The sequence below is a fragment of the Trachurus japonicus genome, chromosome 18, assembly GCF_045865225.1.
Source record: "Trachurus japonicus isolate A0001 chromosome 18, Traja_1.0".
Classification (NCBI taxonomy): Eukaryota; Metazoa; Chordata; class Actinopteri; order Carangiformes; family Carangidae; genus Trachurus; species Trachurus japonicus.
The window spans coordinates 20,900,466-20,922,372 of NC_140924.1; the positions used below are offsets into that span (position 1 = coordinate 20,900,466).

Sequence of the window (21,907 nt, forward strand, 5' to 3'; positions counted from 1 at the left end):
AATCCTGTATAATCGCAGTTGGTTCATCCTCATACTGAAAGCTATTGCGCTGCGGCTTCAGGTATTACGGTGGCCGGCCACAGCAGTGTAGGCACGGCTACGCCCTCCCATGTTCCAGTATGTTTGGAAGTGAACTCAGGACCAGTCACTCTGCAACGTGACTGTCAAGCCCCGTGCGGATAACCCCGCCCCACTCGACCAATCAAAACTTATCAGCTCGCCTTGGGGCGTGGTCACGGTTTGACGCCGTCCAATCACAACGGCCGGTTCAATATTACTTTTGCTAGACCATGCACCGGCACGTGTGTTCCTGCGTGTAAACTACTGTTGAGGGGGGCGAGCAGAAATGACTGGAGAGAAAGCAGCTCGCTAAACAACCACAGTCGATGCCAGCCGGGTTTTGGTCGGTTCTACTAGATTGAAGAGCACCTCAACGTGGAATATCACATCCGTGGATATCGTTTTGAAGCATTTCAAAGGTGAGCAGGAGTGGGTTTGTGTTTGTAGTCGTGTTTTTGACCGTACTTCGTCGTTAGCATGTTAGCTGTCAGCTCTTGCTATGCGAGCACCGATGTACAAACTGTATACGCCGCTTTTCTTCACATTATCTTTGACGTAGCTTATAACTCAATTTTAGCTATGAAGCCATATAAAGTGCTTATGATTTTCAGGTCAAAATTGTGCTTTCTTAACCCTTCTGGGTGTCACCATTAACATTACATGTAAACGGACATCATCCCAGTAAGAATGTGTATAAGCGTGTAATAAGCCAGAGCTAAAGACGGTAATAAGAGGAGGTTGTTTTTTCTGTGGGTGGGTGGGGGTGGGTGGGTTCAAGACCTATTTTTCTTGAACTGCGCGACCCTGTCATATAGTTTCTGTGTGGTGTGGACATGCATGTGTGTGGACGTTGCACAATGTAATAGCTGCAAAATGCCCCACTGTGATAGGTTTATCCTGTGCTGTCACCCCCCCCCCCATTGTGCTTGATAACGATGACATGAAACATGTTGTGTTTTGACAAATTGTTGTGACCGACCATTGACTTATTAATGAATCATGACATGCAAAGGTATCAAAGCTGCTGGGTATGTGCAGCCTTGATTTATATGTCCTGCTTCAAATCGCATTCAATTCAAATTACAAATTATGCATTCATATTTCCAATGTTTCAGAGGCCAAGTAAAGGGTTAAACTCTATTATTAGAGGTTTGACAAGTCTCTTTGATTCATGGACACCCTTTAACATTGATTTTGAATTGTTTGTTCAAAGATTTATTACTTAGCCTATAAGTTTGGGTTAGCTATTGAAGTTACGGTAAATGTTTGACATATGTTGAAGGCAGATTTCTCTTTCATATATGAGGTTCTCCTCCACAGTTGTTGGGTTGGTTTAAGTGCAGACTTTATTTGTGCTAAAAGCAAAATAAAATCATGTTCTGTGTTCAGCTATACTCTTACAGCTTACTCAAGCCAGTGGATTGTGTTGCCGAATAATTGTGTCTGCAAAACCCGAGCATCTCATAATCCAGCAGACATGCATAGCTTGCAGATAGAAAAGCGGTGCTGGGCCTTTTCTCTTGAGTTTTCAGTTGACCCAAGTGGCAGCCTTGGAGAGACAAGCTGGCAGTCCTCACCCCCTGTGATTTGCAACATGTTGTGGCATTTTTTGAGAATAGCATGTCTGTTGATGTCTTCCAGCTCTACAGATGCTCTTCGCATAGTGTGCCATATTTCCTCATATACGGTTAATGTTCCATGCACAGGCCAGGGCGTCAATCTGCACAAACGCAGCCCTGCAGGTTGCTGAAGATATCTCACCCTGTTGAGTGCCAGAGTGCGCAAACAGAGCAGCACATCAACATCCAAAAAGTTTTTACACGGGCGAAGTTGAAAAAGGAGTATCGTGCCATCAACTTATGTGTTAAGCCCGTGAGGCATAGGAAGATATGAGTGGGCACCATAAAGATGACTCTTTCAGCTTATGCATAAGCCAATCAAACTTGACAGTTCTGACACCAGCAGCACTCATTTTGCTTGGCCGACAGAGGAGGTGAGATGGCAGGCGGTGGCAGAGGTGGTGTGATCCGCATTTAAAGCCATTTGATCACATGTATGTGGGGGACTGAGTCAATAACACACAAGGCAAGTAAACAGCCTGTAGTTTCCCTCGCAGCGATACTTAAAAACTGAGACAGAGTGATTCAGCAGCAGCGCCCAGTATGATCCCTGATGGGTGAAGCAGCAGAACAGAAACACATTGTCCCCCCTGTTTTTTTGCTCCAATAGCATTGTTTGTACTCACACTGGCCACCCAGTCACAGAGTTCCCTCTTCAATCTCTATCCTGCTATAAAACGAGCTTAATTACCTTCAAATGACAATAAACAAAAAGCTTATGGCCAAGAAAGAGAGATAATGAAAGAGATCTGAGGACAATCATTGGCAAAAGAGGGTGTGTGCATTTTCTCAAGGCAACAAAATCAAAACCAATCACGCCTATCAAACTTACCACAGGCTGCCAGGAAAAGGCTCACTGGTGGCTTTTTTAAATTTTATATGGGTTTCTCTTCAGTTTTTGTTAATGAGGGTCGTCTTGCAATTAGGAATTATTCATTCCAGGTTTGGTTACAGAGTTTTACACTCAAAGCTGGAATAGCCTCATCTAGTGGTGGTTAGTTAAACACATATTCTTATATTTACAGCTGTATTTGTCACAGTGGTTGCTCTTGTTACTGCAAGTACTTGGTGTTTCAGGGTTTCATTTTGTAGAATATCAAGTCTGCTCCACTTGGATTTGATTTTGTGTTTTAGTTTTGCTGGCAGGCTAAACAGATTCTGCATTTGACTGTGATTACGCACAGTTGGAGTTATTAAATATGTTTTGTAATTCAGGGTGAAAAAAAAAGCTGGCTTTCATAAAAAATACTGTCTCATGTTGTTTACACCAGACACTTGATATGTAATGTAAACCAGTGGTGCTCATGTTAAGCAATCTGGGTTGTGGATTGAGGCTGTTTTTGTCTCATACCACAGTTATCAAACATCTTCACATCCACAAAACTTTTTGTCTTTGTGACTTGATATGTTTACTGCTGAATAAGGAAAGCAGGGGAGGACATGAACGGATCTGTTAGAAATACTTTTAGATGGTTATGGATAGTGATATTTGTGGCTTCACTGGTTGTAATTAAGGATGATTAGCCTATATGTTTTTTTTGGGATGTATATTGTCATTATCAAAATTACCATGCGAGCCAGACACTCCAGCGTGCTGGTAAATACACATTTATTGTAGAGGGAGATGGGGAAGTTGCAGAGACTGTAAACAAATCAACATTGAAAGATACACTTTCATTAGACTGTAATAACATGGTGTTAAATGGATAATTTAACATTTTGGCAAATTGGCCCATTGCCATAATCCTTATAGTCTTAAGAGTAAGTTCGTTACCTTTAATTGTCGGTGCAAGCTATTTTTAGAACGGCCGAGCCGAGCCGCGAGCTGCTCAGAGCTACACTACGGAGGCTAATGGGATTTCTTGGTTTCCCTCATCAAATTCAAACGCTCTAGTGGACAAGTTGTGACCTGCACATTCACCACGCTATGAGATAATAACGGAACGTTACAAGACGAAGTTGTTTTCTTGTAACACCGACAATTAAAGGTAATGAACCTACTGTTATGACTATAGGGATTATGGCAATGGTACAATTTGCCAAAATGTTGAACTATCCCTTTAAAGTGGCAGCACTAAATTCTTTTTGAAGGCTGAATCTTGATTCATTACTAAAAATGGTGTTCTGACATCATATTGACTAAAATAAACCACATCAGAGCTGTCATATCAGTAAACCTAGACTTAAGTTTGACTGCAGGAGCAACACGTGCTTATTAAAGAAACTTTATGAGTGTTTGGTCTATTCTAGTACATTGTACACAGCTATGATAACGATAACCACTTTAGTGCAATCACATTGAATTTATTAGTCACTAATGTCAGTGTGAGACTCAGTTTATCACTTCCTGGAAATCACATCTATCCAGTCTTGATATTAGACAACACTGCTGCTGAACCACTTTACGGTCCCTTCAGTCTGGGTTACCATTGCATAGTTTTCAACAACTTGAACTGTGTTGAAACCTGAATGTTCACTCAAACCTTCAGGTGTGACTGTGCTGCACATCCTGTCCTCACTTCAGCTGATGTTACATCACAATAATTGATAGTAATTTACGTTAAATCAGCAAATAAGGGCGGCAGGTGGAAGGACACATTTATGTGAGAGAGGGGCAGAGATTGTGTCATATGTAGTGTTTTTTAAAAGTCTTTCAACATATATTTTCCACAAGGAGGAAGGAGGAATAAATCTGAAAAAATAAAGTTTAAATTTGTAGGAATGATTTCAATGATATTTGTAGGTATACTCTATCTAATGTCAAGTACGACAAAGGTTATTAAAAACACGTATTTATACATGTGCATTCCTATGTACATTCATGTTAGTGTGTAACAAGGTGATAACGCAGTTCCCACTACTCCGTGAAGTCATGTGGTCACGCAGCTCGTTTTAAGCGCGTGTGTCTTTGTCCCATAACTGTACATTATGTACAGTGATCGGTCCTGCAACGGCCGCTGATCCAGAATCAGCTGCGGTGCCCGCCCCTCCGCCTCTCACACAGCGAGGGAGGCAGAGCTGGGACCAGTGTCTGCAACACGACTGTCTGTGTGAATCAGCCCAGCCTCTGCGGGGAGCGCCGCCTCATTGGTCCAGCGCGCCGACCAATCAGCAGCCAGAGAGGCTCGCGGAAAGCACCGCCGTGTACAGGTGCCGTATGTACACAGGAAAGCAAAGCGGGGCAGTACAGCTGTGTGAAGCCTGCGCGCGCCGGACAATTACATGTGGAGCAGCGTTCAACCTCGCCGCGGTCGGTCAAGGGAAAACAACAACAGCGCTGCTTTTTATTCTTATTCAGTTGTTGTTTTGTTCCGCTCGGATAACGACATAGAAACGCCGGTGTGGTGGTGATGGTGGAGCTGTACGGAGCCGCTCGTCTCAACACAAGCCGCGGAGAAGTTGACACATGTTTACGCACGGAGCCACGCCACACCTTCCTGCAGTCTCCATCGGCACATTGCAGCAGGGAAGTGTCTCATGACGTTACCTTAAGGTTGTTGAGGTGACTATTGTTTCGTCTGTGTTTTGTGATTAAATGTGCTACATACAGTAGCTATACTGCAGCATCTGGTACAACTTTATAAGTGATGCGTTTGTGGCCCGCCCTCCTGCTCTGTTGTTAAAATCCATGTACACAGGCACAAAGCCTGTCACATGTTTTTCATTTCTGTCACTGATTAAACAATTTCTTGGTTAATCAGTTAGTATTACAAATAAATAAACATTGGGATTTAATAACAGGAGATCACCACAACAGTCCAAAGTCCAAAGATAATATATTTAAAATTGCTTAATTTGTGTGGGTCTGAGTCACAGCCAGAGAACTGTGGGCGTTTTTTCTCCCTTTCATTTTTTCTATTTTTTATTTATCTCGTTATCTCTTATCTCTTACTCAGTCAATTTAGCATTCATTGGAAGCTGTAACTGCAAATCAACCACGAGTAGCTGGTTTTCTCACTGTTTATTGTAGACTAGATTTTTATTTTATTTTTTCAATGTTGACCAACTGGATTCATCTTGATTAAGTACACTGTAATTACAGTTACTGTTAGTCACTTCCTTGCAGCATTGTATCAGATGGACACTTGTTTCTCTTTGCCACCACAGTGAGCAGATTTGTGGCCAACTGTTGGGGCAGAGGCTCAGCCAAAAAAACTAGAAATCAAGCAGTGTGCGGCTGTTTCACCGGTGGTATGACTTTGCTTAATTCACTGTTGTCTCCCTACGTTTTTTTTTTTACAACGTACACTGATGCAATTTAAACTTCTTGCTTGGGTAAAGACAAGATTTATTTAGCCACAGCACAGAGGCTTATCACATAAAAAAGGCAATGTTATTCTAGCAGCAGACAGTTTTCCAAGGCTGCTCGTTGCTGCCAACATTTATGGTTGTCTTGGAGATGGTGCGTGGACTAGCATGTGCCTTTTCTCCTTAGGCAGGCACTTTGCACTGAAGATGCAGTCACAACAGCCTCCTGTTGAGCAAAACTCTCTCTGTGGTAATCAATACATATTGAGCGGAGTAGTGTTGCAACCACTGATGATTTGCATTATTGATTAATATATAGCAATTATTAGCTATGCCAATTCCATAATCATGGTATTAAATTTGTGAAAAATACCCATCAGAAATCCAAGCTGACGTCTTAGGATAGGATATTCAGTTTAAAGTACTTAAAGAGGATTTAAGAGTGTCTGTGGTGTCTGGAGTTGGAATAAAAGGCGCAAAATAAGGTGATGGCACACCAGTAGAATAATGATTTCTGCATTTCCAGGTAACAGCGCAGCAGCCTATCCACTGACCTATCACACCAGTTGGCCAGGTAAAGTTAGAATAAACTGAACTCCGACCCGCGTGTCCACCCGCGTGTCCACCAGCGCACACCAGGAGATCGCACCAAAAAACAGGAAGTGCAACCTACAATTTCTGCATTTCACAGGCACCAATTGACTTGACTTGGAGACAGAGCTGATATATTTTAAGGTGAGGTGTTTTTGAAGATTTCAGTGAGACTACGTCCAGGCAGCTGAGTTTCAGAGATCCACCCCGCTGTGTCAGGGTTACCCTGACTCTGCCAACATGTTTCTCTCGGAGAACATTTAATCATTTGACCCTTTGTTTTGTTTTGTTTTGACCTCTACAATAATGTGCCTTCATTTAACGTCCATGAAAATCACTGCTCGGTCTAGTCAGACAATAGAAAGATGCCGTTTACTTTTTTCATTTTATTTTCTTGCAGCCTCATCTGTCCACACTCAATACCACAAGCAAAATCAGAGTTTTTAGAAATTTTCAGGAGTCGGTTGGAGCAACTTTGGCAGCAATCACAGCCTGGAGTCTTGTTTGCATACCTGGATTGGGGAAGTATCTACCACCCTCTCTGTCAGTTTGGTCATTGTCAGGTTTTATTTGCATTCAATTCAGAGCTCTTACTGTGCTACTTAAGTACACAAGTACTGACTGTGTGCTCAGGGTTATTGTCCGATTACAAGTGGACTAAGTTTTCATTCAGGGTGATGCTGCTGTACTTAGCTTCAGCTTTCCCTTAACCCTGACCCTGATCTCCTTGACCCTGCCACTGAAAAACACACGATGCTGCCACCACCACCATGCCACACTGATGGGATGTTGTTGGGCAGGAGATGAGCCGTGCCTGGTTTCCTCCATAAATAGCACAACATCGGACCAGGGGAATTCTTGCAGTCAAACTCCAGTTCTCCTCTCATGTGTTGGTCACTCTTCTGCAAAGCCAGGGGTTTCCTCCCACAGTCCAAATACACACACATGCAAGTTTTGTGAACTGGAAACCGTCTGTAGGTGGGACGGTGAGCGGGACTGCTGTGTTTATGTTCTGGCCCCTCTAATCAGGTAATGCACACTGCGATTGGCTGCAGGAGTGTTGCAGAAAGTGGATTGAAGGTGGGGTTGCACCCTCAAAGTAAATGAACCCCCACACCGCCGCAGGAGGCTTAGCAAAGTGAGTGGGCCAAGATGGCACACAGGCAGGTCCACCACCACCATCTCCACCCTCTGCTGCGTGTGTCTTCGCCATCACCCATGGAAGTATGCATGGATGCCAGCCTGCTTCGACGCCCACTCACGTCCTGCTTGCACATTTCCCAGATCATAATTGCTCCCCCCGACCCGCCTCCCCTCCTGCTCAGTTGGGGCCGCAGCGCAGCACAGAGTTTGTCATGTGCAAGTGTGCATCATCCATCTGACCGAACATAACGCAGATTAGCATTTTGCGACCTTGAAAGGCAGCAGCTAAGTTGCATCACATCAATCTGTCCAAACCAAACTCTACCTGCAGGCTTCAGCTGATCGCCACTTTCCATTCCAAGTCCTCTTTGAGTCACTTCTGTGTGACGAGTTTACATCTGTCATCAGCCGCCCGAGCCGCCCGACCCACCGCCACACCTAATATCCTCTGGCCGGGACTAATAACCAAACTCCATATGGCGCTCTAACCCTGTCCACTCAGCCAAACTGGGATGTTTTGCGTCAGTGCAGGTGCGTCTGAGCCGTCCTTAAACCCGTCCCGAATAAATTCTGCATCAAAAGCATCATCAGTGCACACCTGCAGGACAAAAGGGAAAGGGGGGGTTGTGGGACAGCCAGGTGTACACAACTAAACAGGCTGAGGGCTGGCCAGCGTTGTCTTCTAGTTGCGTCCAAAGGGCTTAAAGGATTATGGGTGTCTCCCTCACCCAAGGAATAAATAGCACCAGACTTTTACTTGCGTAGGTAGTGGCCATATATACACACTTTAAAATACTAATGAGGAGCAAACCCTAATTTATAGCATCCCTGAGATGTAAAGCTCTGTCCCCTCCTGGTGCTCTGGGTAAAAGGGGACTAAGCTATGACGACCAACAGAAGTCCATTGTACCTTTGGGCATTAGCACATATTGACCAGGTCTATATTCAGATGCATGCATACGCACTTGCTGCATGAAAATAGGAGCAGGAGATTATTGTTATTGTGCACTCAAGATGAGGTGTTTTTTGTCTGGATAATCTGGGTAAAAGGCGAACAGATGGGTGCTCCACAACCACACACACTCTTGCACTCTGACAAACATACAGCCAGCGCCGCAAGGCAGAGAAAACATCTCATGGCCATATTGGATTCTTCTGTGAAGGCCAATATGATAAACTGATGATAAGCATTTTTGTGTGTGTGTGTGTGTTTCTCCATAGCAGCAGTCCTTGGGAGATACAGACACGACTTTGACTCGTGTTTTTGTAATCCTGCAGCTCATGTTGTTAATTCTGTTTCTCTGTCTGTTTCTCTGCCATCTCAGGTGGCCTTTAGCACCTAGTGCAACACTTCTCTCAAGAGGCAAGAAGACAGCAGAGTGAAGATACCGTTTTTTGCTCTCACCAAGAGCAAGTGTTTTCTCACTCTGCCTGACGATCTCTCATCCCATCTGTTGGAGCACTTACGCCAAGGCTGTTTCATAACCAGAAAATCATCTCTGGTCTGCAGCACGTTGACTGACACTCTTTCACAAGATAGTTACGAGATAATTTACTGTCTTTTGTGGAAGGAGCAGCCTTTTGTTGGAAGGTTTTTTTTCATTGTGACATTCTGAAAACACACAAACAGGGGCTTGCGCCCCCAAACTCTTCGTTTCACACGTTTTTTTTGGCCCGAGATACCATGAGTTTCTCACCTTAGTTCTTTTAACCAAAAACCAGCAACTATGATCTACCTGTGGATTCATAGTCCCACTTAAACTCAAACTGTTCCCTGTTCAATCAAGCTGTCCCAGCCTCATCCTACTCTAGTATGAGTTATGACAACTCTAAATCAATGCCCAGCAGCAGCACTCGGGGGCGAGTGGCAAGGGCCGGTGAGAAAGACAATGACCAGGAAGCAGAGTCCGAAGGATTAAACTCTGCTGAATCCATCGTCGGTCAGCCCAGCGCCAATGTCTCGTCCCAGGAGCAGGGGAGTGGAGCCTCTTCCGGCTCGTCTCCCAGCGGAGGCTCGGGATCAGGAGGCTCGTCCAGGGACCAGAGGGGGCCCAACTCGGACGACATGGATGGCATCTCCAGCGGGAACGACTCAGCGGAGAGGGAGAGCGAGGGCGGGAGGGGGAGTGGATCGCGCGGCGGCCAGTCCACGCGCAGCTCGCACAGCTCATCGAATGGCAAGGACTCTGGCATGATGGAAACTACAGAGAGCAACAAGAGGTAGGAGAAGGAGACAAACACCCACGCTACAGTTTTTGTTATTTTCTTTCTCAGCGCGTGACCTTCACATCAAGGAGTGGTAGGCTACAATACAATACAGAGTTTACAGCCCACTCCTTTCATTATGAAGAGCATTACAGCTGTTGTGCTCTGGTGTGTATGCTGAGAAGTGGGGCCAGAGTTTAAGGACACATCTCGTGGATTAGTTTTTACAGATCAACTCTTATTGCCCCCCCACAATCTCATGCAGTGGCCTTGCAGCCATGTTGTTAAATGCTAGTTGGTGCACACACACTTTTTTCCCAACTGAGTACCACCCAATACACAATTTCAGAAATAAATCTCAAAATCCCAAAATAGGTTTTCAGGGTCAGGGTTAGTTTAGCAAGTTTTTAAAATGTTTTAAGAAAAACGATAAACGCATACACGTTATACAAAGACACCACATATGCATGGATAGCTAACCACCACCACGTCCACATCTGTCTGCAATAACAGCTCATTCCTCTCTTTTTTACCAGCTCCAACTCCCAGAGCCTCTCTCCTCCCAGCGGCTCCCTGGCTTACAGCCTGCTGATGACCAGCTCGGAGCACGACCCGCCCTCCACCTCCGGCTGCAGCAGCGACCAGTCGGCCAGGGTCCAGACTCAGAAAGAGCTGATGAAGGCCATCAAGGAGCTGAAGCTCCGTCTGCCATCTGAGCGCAAAGCCAAGGGCCACTCCAGCACCCTAAACGCACTCAAATACGCACTTCAGTGTGTCAGACAAGTCCGAGGTGAGGTTTTGCTTTTGTTTCTACCTTTTTTTTTCCCTTTAACATGTTAACAGGTGCCTTGCCAGTCTGTAGTTGTGTCTTTTCCCTATCCACACCCTGACTGAGAGATTTAAAAACCTTTTTCCAGCCAACAAGGAGTACTACCACCAGTGGAGCGTGGAAGAGTGTCACGGCTGCAGCCTGGACTTGTCGACCTTCACGATCGAGGAGCTCGATAACATCACCTCAGAATACACCCTGAAAAACACTGTAAGTTAGTTCGCAGAACTCTTCACTCATCCCTCCATCTAATTACTGTTGACAGACTTCTTTTCATCGCTTCTTTTCTCACCCTGGGTGTGAAATGTAACTGCGTGGAAAAGACCGTCGAGTTCTGTCACATGGCCTTGAACGCCACTGAGATACTTGTATATCGCAGAGCTGTTGCAGCATTTCTTTGCAAACTATGTCAAGAACGTGGTGATAAAGTGGAAGAGCTTTTATTGTGGTTATTCACATGAAAACCATTTGGATCCAAAGCTTATGACCGTCCTAATAGTCCCTTTGAGATCTAAGATGAGGAATTTGTTGATGGAAAACACTATAGAGAGAACAATGATGGGACAGCTGCAGATGCATAGTTGTTGTTTTCTTTTTGTCGAGTCCACTTAGTGTCTTTACAGCGCAGTGATCCTGGACCTAACTTTTAAAATGGAGAGCACGTGGACGTCCACGCAGAACCTTTTCCATCATGTGGACCCTCAGATCTTTGACGCAGAGTGTATAAAACTACATTTAGATCAATTAGATCATGTCTTGCATTCCAAAGCCTTAACTTAAACCATTAAGAATATGTGTAATTCAGATAGAGATGTCAAAGATTTAGATATCCAGTCCACTCCATGCTCTTGTGTTTGAAACATAACACAAACATGTGATACACTGAAACATACTTATTATTGGATTACTTTCTCAGGGAGTTTTTGCTTGGCTCTTGCTCAGAAACGCTCCTCTTCACACTTTCTAATTCAGTAACAGAGATGGATAACTAACCACCAAGCTGCCAAATCCGACCGAAAGAAAAAATCTCATTGCAACATTGTTGAAGAAGTTAAAAACACGTCTCTCTAAATAACCGCACTTCTCACTCTGTTTTTCTTCTCTTTTTTCCTCTCCAGGATACGTTCTCCATGGCCGTGTCGTTCTTATCAGGCAAGGTCGTGTACGTGTCGCCCCAGGGCTCGTCCGTGTTGCGCTGCAAGCCCGAGTGTCTCCAGGGGACCATGTTTTCTGACCTCCTGGCCCCGCAGGATGTCAGCACCTTCTACAGCGGCACAGCACCCTGCCGCCTGCCTCTCTGGGCCTCCTGCATCGGCTCTGGTGAGCCGAGGGGTTTTGTTTTTTGTTGTTGTTGTGCATGAGATCTAATAGCCAGAAATTTAGTTTGTGAAATTGGTTTTTCCCAGGACTGAACGACATTGACCCACTCGGGGAAATGCGTCGTCTTTGTCCTGCGCTCGCTGACTTGTTCTCACGCTCTTCCTCCCTCCCAGCCTCCCCCCCGGTGGACTGCACTCAGGAGAAGTCCATGTTCTGTCGGATCAGCGCTCACCAGCGCCAGCAGGGCGGCGAGATGCGCTACTACCCATTCCGCCTCACACCGTATCAGCTCACTCTCAGAGACTCAGACGCCTCCGAGCCTCAGCCCTGCTGCCTGCTCATCGCCGAGAGAGTCCACTCCGGATATGAGGGTACATGACACTACTTTACTATACTATACTATACTATACTGTTCCGTGACAAAGGCAGAGGACTAAAACTGACTTTTCTGATAATGATGATTTACATTATTTGACTTTGTGAAACTTTATGGAAGAAAACCTAAACAACCAACAATAGCTGTCTAAGTAGTAACAGAGACATACTAAAATCTTGGTTGTCAATCCAAAAATGGTGACAAACGGTGTCAGAAATCCTCACGGTACCATCATCAACCGACCCAACGTGAGCCGCAGATGCGCATAACCCTGCTCTCATCTACATCTCCCTCTGACACTTCTAGTGCCACAGTGAATCACACATTCGCCCGCCGCACATGTGACACGCCTCAAATTGATATCGCGCAGTCTGGCGGATTTCATTAGGAGCAACCTTTCACAGCGCGACACGCAATGCGCACACATGATGGTTATCTGAAGTTATGCAATGGGATATCTTGTTGCATTGTGTTGAATCCTGCCTTAAAGTGAGCAGCAGCCAGTTATTAATAAGAATTAATGATTTGTGTTAATGAGCAGCACTTATCGCTATGTTTTTATTGTGGCTGTGCAGCATTGATAATGTTATGTCAGAGTAACCCCAGCATCACAAATACAGATTGATTATCAGCTCTGTCATAATTTTATGTTTTGACTAAAAATCTGATTAAATGTGTTTTAGTATGAACTTCAGATCCTTCTTGAATGTTAATGTAGCTGGTGATCAAGACAGACAGACACCATTTGATTCAAGAGGGCAGCTCTCCTCATGATAGCGATGAACTTTACTCATCATTACTCAGTGCATAATTTAAAACCAGTCAACCCTGCACTTGAAACGAGCCGCGTGTGTGTGTGTTAGAAAGAGACAGGAGGCAGACTGTCTCATTCTCTGTCTCATGGAAAACCATATTCCCCTGAATATGGATAACATCACACACACCAAATGATTGGATATCAGACTGTCCCTCAAAATATCTTTTTCATCTGGTGCAAGTGTGTGACCATGTGCGTGTCGTCTGTGCCTTTCAGCCCCTCGGATTCCTGCAGACAAGAGGATCTTCACCACCAGCCACACTCCCAGCTGCCTCTTCCAGGAGGTGGACGAAAGGTCAGTCGCACAACTTCTCTGATGCGATTCTTGCCGCTGTGTTGCATTGTCAGATCTGTGGCAGTCAGATCAAATTATGGCTGTAGAGATTTTAATATTGGAGTCAATGGAATCATTTGTTGCAAAACTACTACAGAGATCTTAAAGGGATAGTTCAACATTTTGGCAAATTGGCCCATTGTCATAATCCCTATAGTCATAGCAGTAGGTTCGTTACCTTTAATTGTTGGTGCAAGCTATTTTTAGAACGGCGGAGCAGAGTCGCAAGCTGCTCAGAGCTATGCTACGGAAGCTAATTGAATTTCTTGGTTTCCCTCATCAAATACACAATCCAACAACTCCAAAACGCTCTGGTGGACAAGTTGTGACCTGCACTTTCACCACGCAATGAGATAATAACAGAACATTACGAGACAGAGTTGTTTCGGCAAATCTGCCAAAATGTTGAACTATCCCTTTAATGTAGGGATTTAAACTGATGACATATTTCAGTCTGAAACCCATCTATTAATCACTAAGGCGGTCTTAAATTCTCCTTGATTTATACACGCACACTAAACACACATACTGTGAGTGTCACTTTGAGTGTTTAACAGTGTGAATGCATGTATCTACAGGGCCGTACCATTGTTGGGCCACCTGCCTCAGGACCTGGTGGGAACCCCCATCCTGCTCTACATCCACCCCGAGGACAGGCCCATGATGGTGGCTATACATGAGAAGAGTGAGTCTGAACATCACACACGCTCCATATCTCCAACAAGTCACAAGTCATTATGGATTATTTCAACAGAACTATAACAACTTCTCCTTCGTGTCTCCTCAGTCTTTCAGTTCGCAGGGCAGCCGTTTGACTACTCACCCCTGAGGATGTGCGCCCGCAACGGAGAGTATGTGACCATCGACACTAGCTGGTCTTCCTTCGTCAACCCCTGGAGCCGGAAGGTGGCGTTCGTTGTAGGGCGCCACAAAGTCAGAACGTACGTTTTTAAATCATCTCAAATGAACAAATGCTGCCAAGTATCATTTGTGAAAGAAGAAAAAAACAAAACCATTTTATATCTCTTTCGTCTCCAGGAGCCCTCTGAACGAAGACGTGTTCACCACGGCGCAGGGCTGCGAGAGCCGGGTCACCACGCCCGACATCGTGCAGCTGAGCGAGCAGATCCACCGGGTCCTGGTGCAGCCGGTGCACAGCGGCAGCTCTCAGGGCTACAGCTCGCTGGGCTCCAGCGGCTCGCGGGGTTCCCACCACTCGCACCGACAGCACCTCAGTGCCTCGTCCAGCGACAGCAACGGCCCCGCCATAGATGAGGTCGCCGTCGCTTTACACAAACCCGTGAGTCTGAGCAACGACACACAACAGAATCGCACAACAGAGATGTGAACTACGCTAAACTTCAGTAGTTTTATTAAATGTGTGGAAAAACCTCGGGGCTACACTTTGTTACATTATAATTGCACAAAAACACAACATCGTCTTCCTTTAAATCCGTTCAGTAGCAAGAATTGTTAATTGATTCAGCATGAAAATGGTTAAGCTGTAGATTCAAGCCGTGTGTTGTCAACTGATTGTGTTGCTTTGTGTGTATATTTTTGTCCAGATGACGTTCCAGCAGATCTGCAAAGACGTGCACATGGTCAAGACCAACGGGCAGCAGGTTTTCATCGAGTCCCGTAACCGACCACTGCCCAGGAGAAACACCAGCGCAGGTAAAAGAAGGAGGACGTTTGACTGATGTTGTCTTATATCACAGATTAAATGTTAGAAATGAAAGAGGAATCCATGACCACTAGCATGTGAATGTTAGGAACTTGTTCATCAAGATAAACAGTAGGTGGCGCCAATTGTCCAGACTGATGCCTATGGACCATGGCAGAAAAAGACAGACAGCACTTTAGAGATTTGACAGGGAAAATTTGATGTGGAGAAAATCTTGACGTTTGTGTTGTACATTGCACATATGACATTTTCTTCTTTTTTTTTCTTTTTTTAAATTCATACACAACTCTACTATCCCAGCCAACTGGGAAAAAAACCTTATGTGTTTTGACACAATTGAAAACAAAACCCTCTTGATGGACGTAACAAGTGGCTGTTTAGTTACAGAAGACATAAAACCTGCCTGTTACTGGAGCAAGAGAATGAATAGACTCTTTTGTTTTTGGGTGGATGCGCTATAAAAACCCGGTCGGCTCAAATGTGTACATCCTCTCCCTCTTCGATTCCTCATCCAGGCGCGACAGGCCTCAGAGCCATCAACAGCGACCCAATCAGAGGGTTGATAGCAGACATGACCAAACCACCCAAAGCTCTGCTCCCTGCACCGCTTGTACAGAAGGAGCCCCCGACCGCCTACTCCTACCAGCAGATCAACTGTCTGGACAGCATCATTAGGTATGTGTGAAAGCCCGAAGCCACATAAACACACACACACACACACACCATCTGTGTGCATCTGTCTTTAAAAACAACTCTTTGTTTCTATACAGGTACTTGGAGAGCTGCAACATTCCCAACACAGTTAAAAGGAAGTGCGGCTCCTCCTGCACCGGCTCCTCCATGTCTGATGATGACAAACAGGAAGCCAGTGGCAACAATAAAGGTACTTTTTCGATATTATATATATACATACATACATATCTATATCCATATATATATATATATATATATCCATGCATATATATTATTTTGTTTATTGTTTTATTATGTTTTCTGTGGATGCTTATGCAGCCTCTATGAGTTTTCAAAATGACTGATCAGGTGGTCTGTTCCTCTGTCGGGGCAGTTCTCCATCACTGATTTTTCTCGGTTTTTTTTGTTGTTGTTGTTCCTGCAGGTGGTTCAGTTAGCATCGTAGGTGAACCACCTCCTCTGCGTCCACTGACCATGGCCACAAAGGCAGAAAGTGTAGCCTCAGTCACGTCCCAGTGTAGCTTCAGCAGCACCATCGTGCATGTGGGAGACAAGAAGCCTCCCGAGTCAGGTGGGCATCATCGACACTCCAATGTTCTCTAGTTTGTTGTTCATCAGGTTTGTATGAGCCGTTCACTGGCCTCCAATTTAACTTCAAAAGGTTTCCGATATGGACAAAAGGTTTGAGTCTATCATATATAATTCTCTTTCAACAAAAGCTTTTACTTAGATATCTTATAGAAACATACAGCCACGTGATTTTAAAAAAACAAATCACTGACACACAAATACATGCCTTTTGGTCTCAGAGTTTATTTTGGAAATTTTCTGGTCATCTTTTTTGGGGTCTGTACTCAGACGCATCCTCCACTCTCTCCACTTTCTTTCAGATCGATAATGTGCAGTGTGGAAGTGTGGCAACCTAACACAACACTGTTTACCTACTAATGACTTTTGTTAAGTTTACTAACAACAGCTGCTGCCAGCTGCTGATCAGACCAGACCCAGTGAGGCTGTAGCCACAAACCTGAAGAGTGTACTGAATTAATCAAAGTTGTTTTTCCATGTCCTTAATTGATTTGACTTCATTAGTGAATAGGGGAAAGTGGTTTTTTCGATGCTCTTCCAACTTCATTCATTCATGCCCACCATCCTTCCTTGTTTCTTCAGATATCGTCATGGAGGAGGCTCCTATTACCCCGACACTGGCTCCTCCGGTGATGATGCCGACTCCTCCCGTCCGCTGCCTGACGCCTCCCGCTAGCACAGCCATTGCCCCACCTCCTGCCCCACCCCCTCTCCTGCCACCGCTTCCGCAAGCCGCTCAGCCTGAGAGGGACAGCCGGCGGAGTGGAAGCGTCGGGGGCGGAGGAGGAGGCAACGGAGGCCGGTACGGTCTGACGAAGGAGGTGTTATCCGCCCACACCCAGCAGGAGGAGCAGGCGTTCCTCGACCGCTTCAAGGACCTCAGCAAGCTGCGCGTTTTCGATCAGACGGCGTCTTCGACCGTGCGCTGTCACACCCCAACTGCCAATCCTCTGTCACGAGGTGCGGGCTCACACATATATATCACACTATATATATATATATATATATATATATATATATATATATATATATATATATATATATATATACTGTATATATAGTTATAGTTAGTTAAATAAGATGTATTTTTTTATATCATTTATTAATTAGATATTTTATAATTATGAGATATTTTAAACACATTAGTTGAATTTTTTGAACTAGAGAATATAACATCAAAAAAGACATTACAGAAAAAAGAGAACTAACTACAACTAAGGGTATCTTATCTCCTGCTAAGAGAGTATTTCATGGTTACAAAACAAAACAAACTTTGTTCAGTTTCTGAATTTTGCTTCTCTCTCCCCCCAGGAGTGCGTTGTTCCCGTGACTACCCGGCTGCAGCAGGCAGCACGGGTCACAGACGTGGCCGCGGGGGAAAGAGACTGAGGCACCAGGAGTCGTCCGACCAGCACAGCTCCCTGGGCATGAGCGGGAGCCACCTAGACCCCCGAGCCACCGCAGCCTCCATGCCCCTCAGCATGCCCCTCAACATGCCCCTCGGGCCCCCCACCACCTCCTCCTCCTGGCCCTCCGTGGGCTCCCAGGCCAGCATCCCCGCAGCCCCCTTCGCTCCCGGCATGCTCCCCATCTACCCCATGTTCCCGCCGGTCGCGCAGCCCCTGTCCATCCCAGACCCCACACGTTTCCCCCCGACCCAGATGGTCCCCCCGAACCCCATGGTCCCCCCCATGATGGCCCTCGTTCTGCCCAACTACATGTTCCCCCAGATGGGCGCGCCCATCTCCCAGCCGGGCGCCGCCCCGGGACACTTCTACAACCCTAACTTCACGTACCCCGGCGCCGCCCCGGCCGCCGTCCCCATCCTGTCCGCCCCCATGCCCATGCCCATCCCGGGCACCTGCGCCCAGTCCCGCAGCAGCACCCCGCAGTCCTACAGTCAGATGCCCGCCGACCGCGAGGGCGCCGAGTCCCCCCTCTTCCAGTCCCGATGCTCCTCTCCTCTCAACCTGCTGCAGCTCGAGGAATCGCCGAGCAACCGGTTAGAGGTCGCCACGGCGCTGGCGGCGGCGTCGCAGCAAGCCACGCCCTCCGCACAGGGCGGAGCGGCCGGGGGACAGAGCTCAGCCAATCAAGGGAGCTCTGATGATACCTCCAAGGAGAATGAGAATGTAAGCACCGATGTTCACGGTGGCTCGTAGTGTTTTCTCCAGATTCCTCGTCTCTGGTCAGAGTTTTGAAAATGTTCCTCTTCTTTTCCTCCTGTTTATTTTCCCTTTAGGGCGAAACTAACGAGTCCAACAACGACGCCATGTCCACCTCCAGCGACCTGCTGGACATGTTGCTGCAGGAGGATTCCCGCTCAGGCACCGGCTCAGCCGGCTCCGGTTCAGGGTTCTCCGGGACGAGGTCCTCGGGTTCCGGCTCCGGCTCCAACGGCTGCAGCTCCTCTGGCACCAGTGGCACCAGTCAGTACAATTTCTATTTTTTTATTATTTCTGTTAGGCGAACATGCGTGTGTTCTGGGCCACTTTTTTTCAAATGGATAAAGTGTAGTTTAATCAAAAATATTTATAGCTTTGAAACCAGTTACAACATTGTAGCATATCAAAGGAAAAACAGTATTTATAACCTGGATTGTCTCTCCAAAATTAGATATTTCCTTCAGTTCCAACTGCTTTGTTAATTCCCAACTTTACCCTCCTTGCTCCTACAGGCAGCAGTCAGGGCAGCCACACCAGCAAGTACTTCGGCAGCATTGACTCGTCAGAGAACGACCACTCCCGCAAACAGCCAGCAGGGGGCAGCAGCAGCGGCAGCGGCGGGGGAGACGGTGGCGAGGAGCAGTTTATCAAGTGCGTGCTCCAGGATCCCATCTGGCTCCTGATGGCCAACACAGACGACAAGGTCATGATGACCTATCAGCTGCCTGTCAGGTACGACACAGGACCAGACATCCGAGAGGATGACACCCAGTTATTGTTAATGAGACCAAAGTGGAATATTATTTTATCTTTTGAGACTTTAAAAAAAACTTTTAAACACTTTTAAAGGATGTGTGTAGCAGCAAGTTTTTATTTCTTATACATCATAAGTAGTAAGAATTTAGTCAATACTAGATCAATAGTGAGACCTGTACAAATATATTCCAATTCAAGAAAATGCTAAAAGAAATAATCAGAATTTATGACAAAAGCAATTAATGATTATTTCAGAATAATTATGTATTGAGTGAGGGGCAGGCAATATAAAATGCATCTCCTCCCTGCTCATTTCCAACCAGGGAATAAGAAAGTGTTGTGGTATGTTTATTAGGAAAAGTCATGAAATTATCTTGGCTGGAACAAATCAAAAAATGAAATGAAATAAAGACAGCAGCTAGATAGTGACCATTTCTTCTTGTGTCTGTGTAACAGGGACATGGAGACGGTGCTGCGAGAGGACCGCGAGGCTTTGAGGAGCATGCAGAAACACCAGCCACGCTTCACAGAGGAGCAGAAGAGGGAGCTGAGCCAAGTTCATCCCTGGATCCGCACGGGACGCCTTCCACGAGCCATCAACATCTCAGTGAGTACAACGCACAGAGGCTCGAACAAAAACCAAACCCACCGTTTAAAGGGATAGTTGCCATTTTGGCAAATTGGCCCATTGCCATAATCCCTATAGTCATAGCAGTAGGTTTGTTACCTTTAATTGTCGGTGCAAGCTATTTTTTTCAGTAAAATACTAACGGGAGATCGTGTTTCTCTCCGATTTCAGAGCTGCTCGGGCTGCAAATCCCCACCCACCGTGCCTCCGGCCACCCCGTTCGACGTGGAGATCCACGAGATGGAGCTGTGCAGCATGCTCAAAGCTCAGGAGGAGGGCAAGAAGAACCTCGCAGAGACGGCCATGGACGAAGCTCACCCCGAGGACGGGGAGGAAGAGGCGGAGGAGAAAGGACCCACACACACACAAACGCAAGACAGCAACCAAGAAATGGCGGCGGAGGAGCCCAGGGCGAGCCCGGAGGCCGCGGAGGAAAAGGCCGAGCCTCAACCGCCCGCGTCCGACATGACTCACTGAGCAGGCGGCCAGAGACGAAGATGAACATTATCGCGAGCTCTCTGCGCTGATTTAAGCAGAAAAAACGTGCACCGTCCTGGTCTTTGTAGCCGTGACATCATTACACAGGGTGTGAGATGTTCAAACACAGGCTCCGCTGGGACGCTCAAGTGCATATTGATCCAGACAACTGCCATTTATTTGTTTGACAGGTCAGACAGGACACTTGGCCAAAGGTAATTCTTTGATGACAGCACACCAGGCATGTTGTATATGACTGCATTTGAAAATGCCTTGGAAACCACAGGACGTGCACAAACACAAATTCACACACTCAGTTTTAGAGAGTGAATAAGATTTTTCTTCTTCTTCTCTCTCAGCTGTTCTTGTAGTTCGTAGTATATTTATTTAAATTGTAAAATAATCAGAGAGGACTAAGGTGAATGTGTTGCAAAGAAGAAGAAAGACGCCTTTACATAAAGATGGATGTGCTTCACCACAGTGTCCTCCTCGATATTTTCATCTCTCCTGTTCAGGGTTCAGTTCACGAGGGAAAGAAGGAGTTTATTATCTTGTGGAATGTTTCCCAGGTCGTCTGGGATCCTGATCCCAAGCATTTTTTTTATTATTATTATTAAAAATGTAAAATATTTGCCCAAACAAAAACAAAAAAAGAAAAAAAAAGACAACTTTCACCTTGTAGAGAAACTGTACAGCGAGAAAACTGGTTATTTTGTTAACATTGTGTATATTTTTATACTTTCATCCACTGGGAATAGAGAGAGGAGATTGGATACTTGCCCAAAGGAGTGTCAGTACTGTAAAGAAAAAAAAGAAATGTGTTTGTTACAAATTTAGACGACAAAATCCAATCAGATCAGTCTCTGAAGACGGAGACGGTGTTTTCCTGTGACACTACAATCTAGCGCGATGTACAGCTCGGACGGTGCAGTTGGCGTGGTTACAACGAAAAATACGTATGAATATAAAAATCGCCAGGAGACCGACCAGGACTTTTCACAAGGCGTCTCCTCGGCTGGGCATTAGTTGGTGCAATGTTGTGGTCGCTCCACAGTGAGAAAACGAACAATGCCTCCTGTGAGAAGCGATTCTCTCACGAATAAAACACATCACAGACAGTATTCCCGACACTGCCAGCACCCTAAAAAAGGAGCTGTGAAGCATTTTGTGTCGCGAGTGATTGCACACGGTGGTCAGTGGCTTTTTTTTTTTTAGGAAGAGGTGGACATTAAACTCTGTAAAAGTCGTAAGAGTTGGGACAGTGTTTACTATCTTCTCAGCTCCTGTCCCTTACTCTGTCTTTCTCCTCTCTCTCTTGTGGCACTGTTCTGGTCATGTGATATCCTATACTTTATGGCGTCAATGGTGTCTGCA

The 21,907-nt window shown here is 45.7% G+C and overlaps 1 protein-coding gene across 3 annotated transcripts; it reads left to right on the forward strand.

The window, feature by feature from the left end:
• The first annotated feature begins 285 nt into the window (after window positions 1-285).
• per1b (period circadian clock 1b) lies at window positions 286-20,977 on the forward strand. 3 transcript variants are annotated; one of them, XM_085760090.1, is made up of 20 exons: window positions 286-479; window positions 8,987-9,881; window positions 10,403-10,656; window positions 10,784-10,905; window positions 11,814-12,015; window positions 12,189-12,386; window positions 13,425-13,503; window positions 14,121-14,227; window positions 14,330-14,483; window positions 14,581-14,842; window positions 15,108-15,216; window positions 15,742-15,901; window positions 15,997-16,109; window positions 16,344-16,490; window positions 17,090-17,467; window positions 17,819-18,639; window positions 18,750-18,936; window positions 19,185-19,404; window positions 19,885-20,035; window positions 20,228-20,977. In XM_085760090.1, exons 2-20 carry the CDS (start codon window positions 9,475-9,477, stop codon window positions 20,531-20,533), a joined length of 4,377 nt encoding a protein of 1,458 aa, XP_085616216.1. In that variant the 5' UTR covers window positions 286-479; window positions 8,987-9,474; the 3' UTR covers window positions 20,534-20,977. The 3 variants fall into 3 exon arrangements, with proteins under 3 accessions (XP_085616216.1, XP_085616218.1, XP_085616217.1); XM_085760091.1 differs by lacking the exon at window positions 286-479 and adding an exon at window positions 4,835-5,181; XM_085760092.1 differs by lacking the exon at window positions 16,344-16,490.
• Window positions 20,978-21,907: the final 930 nt, after the last annotated feature.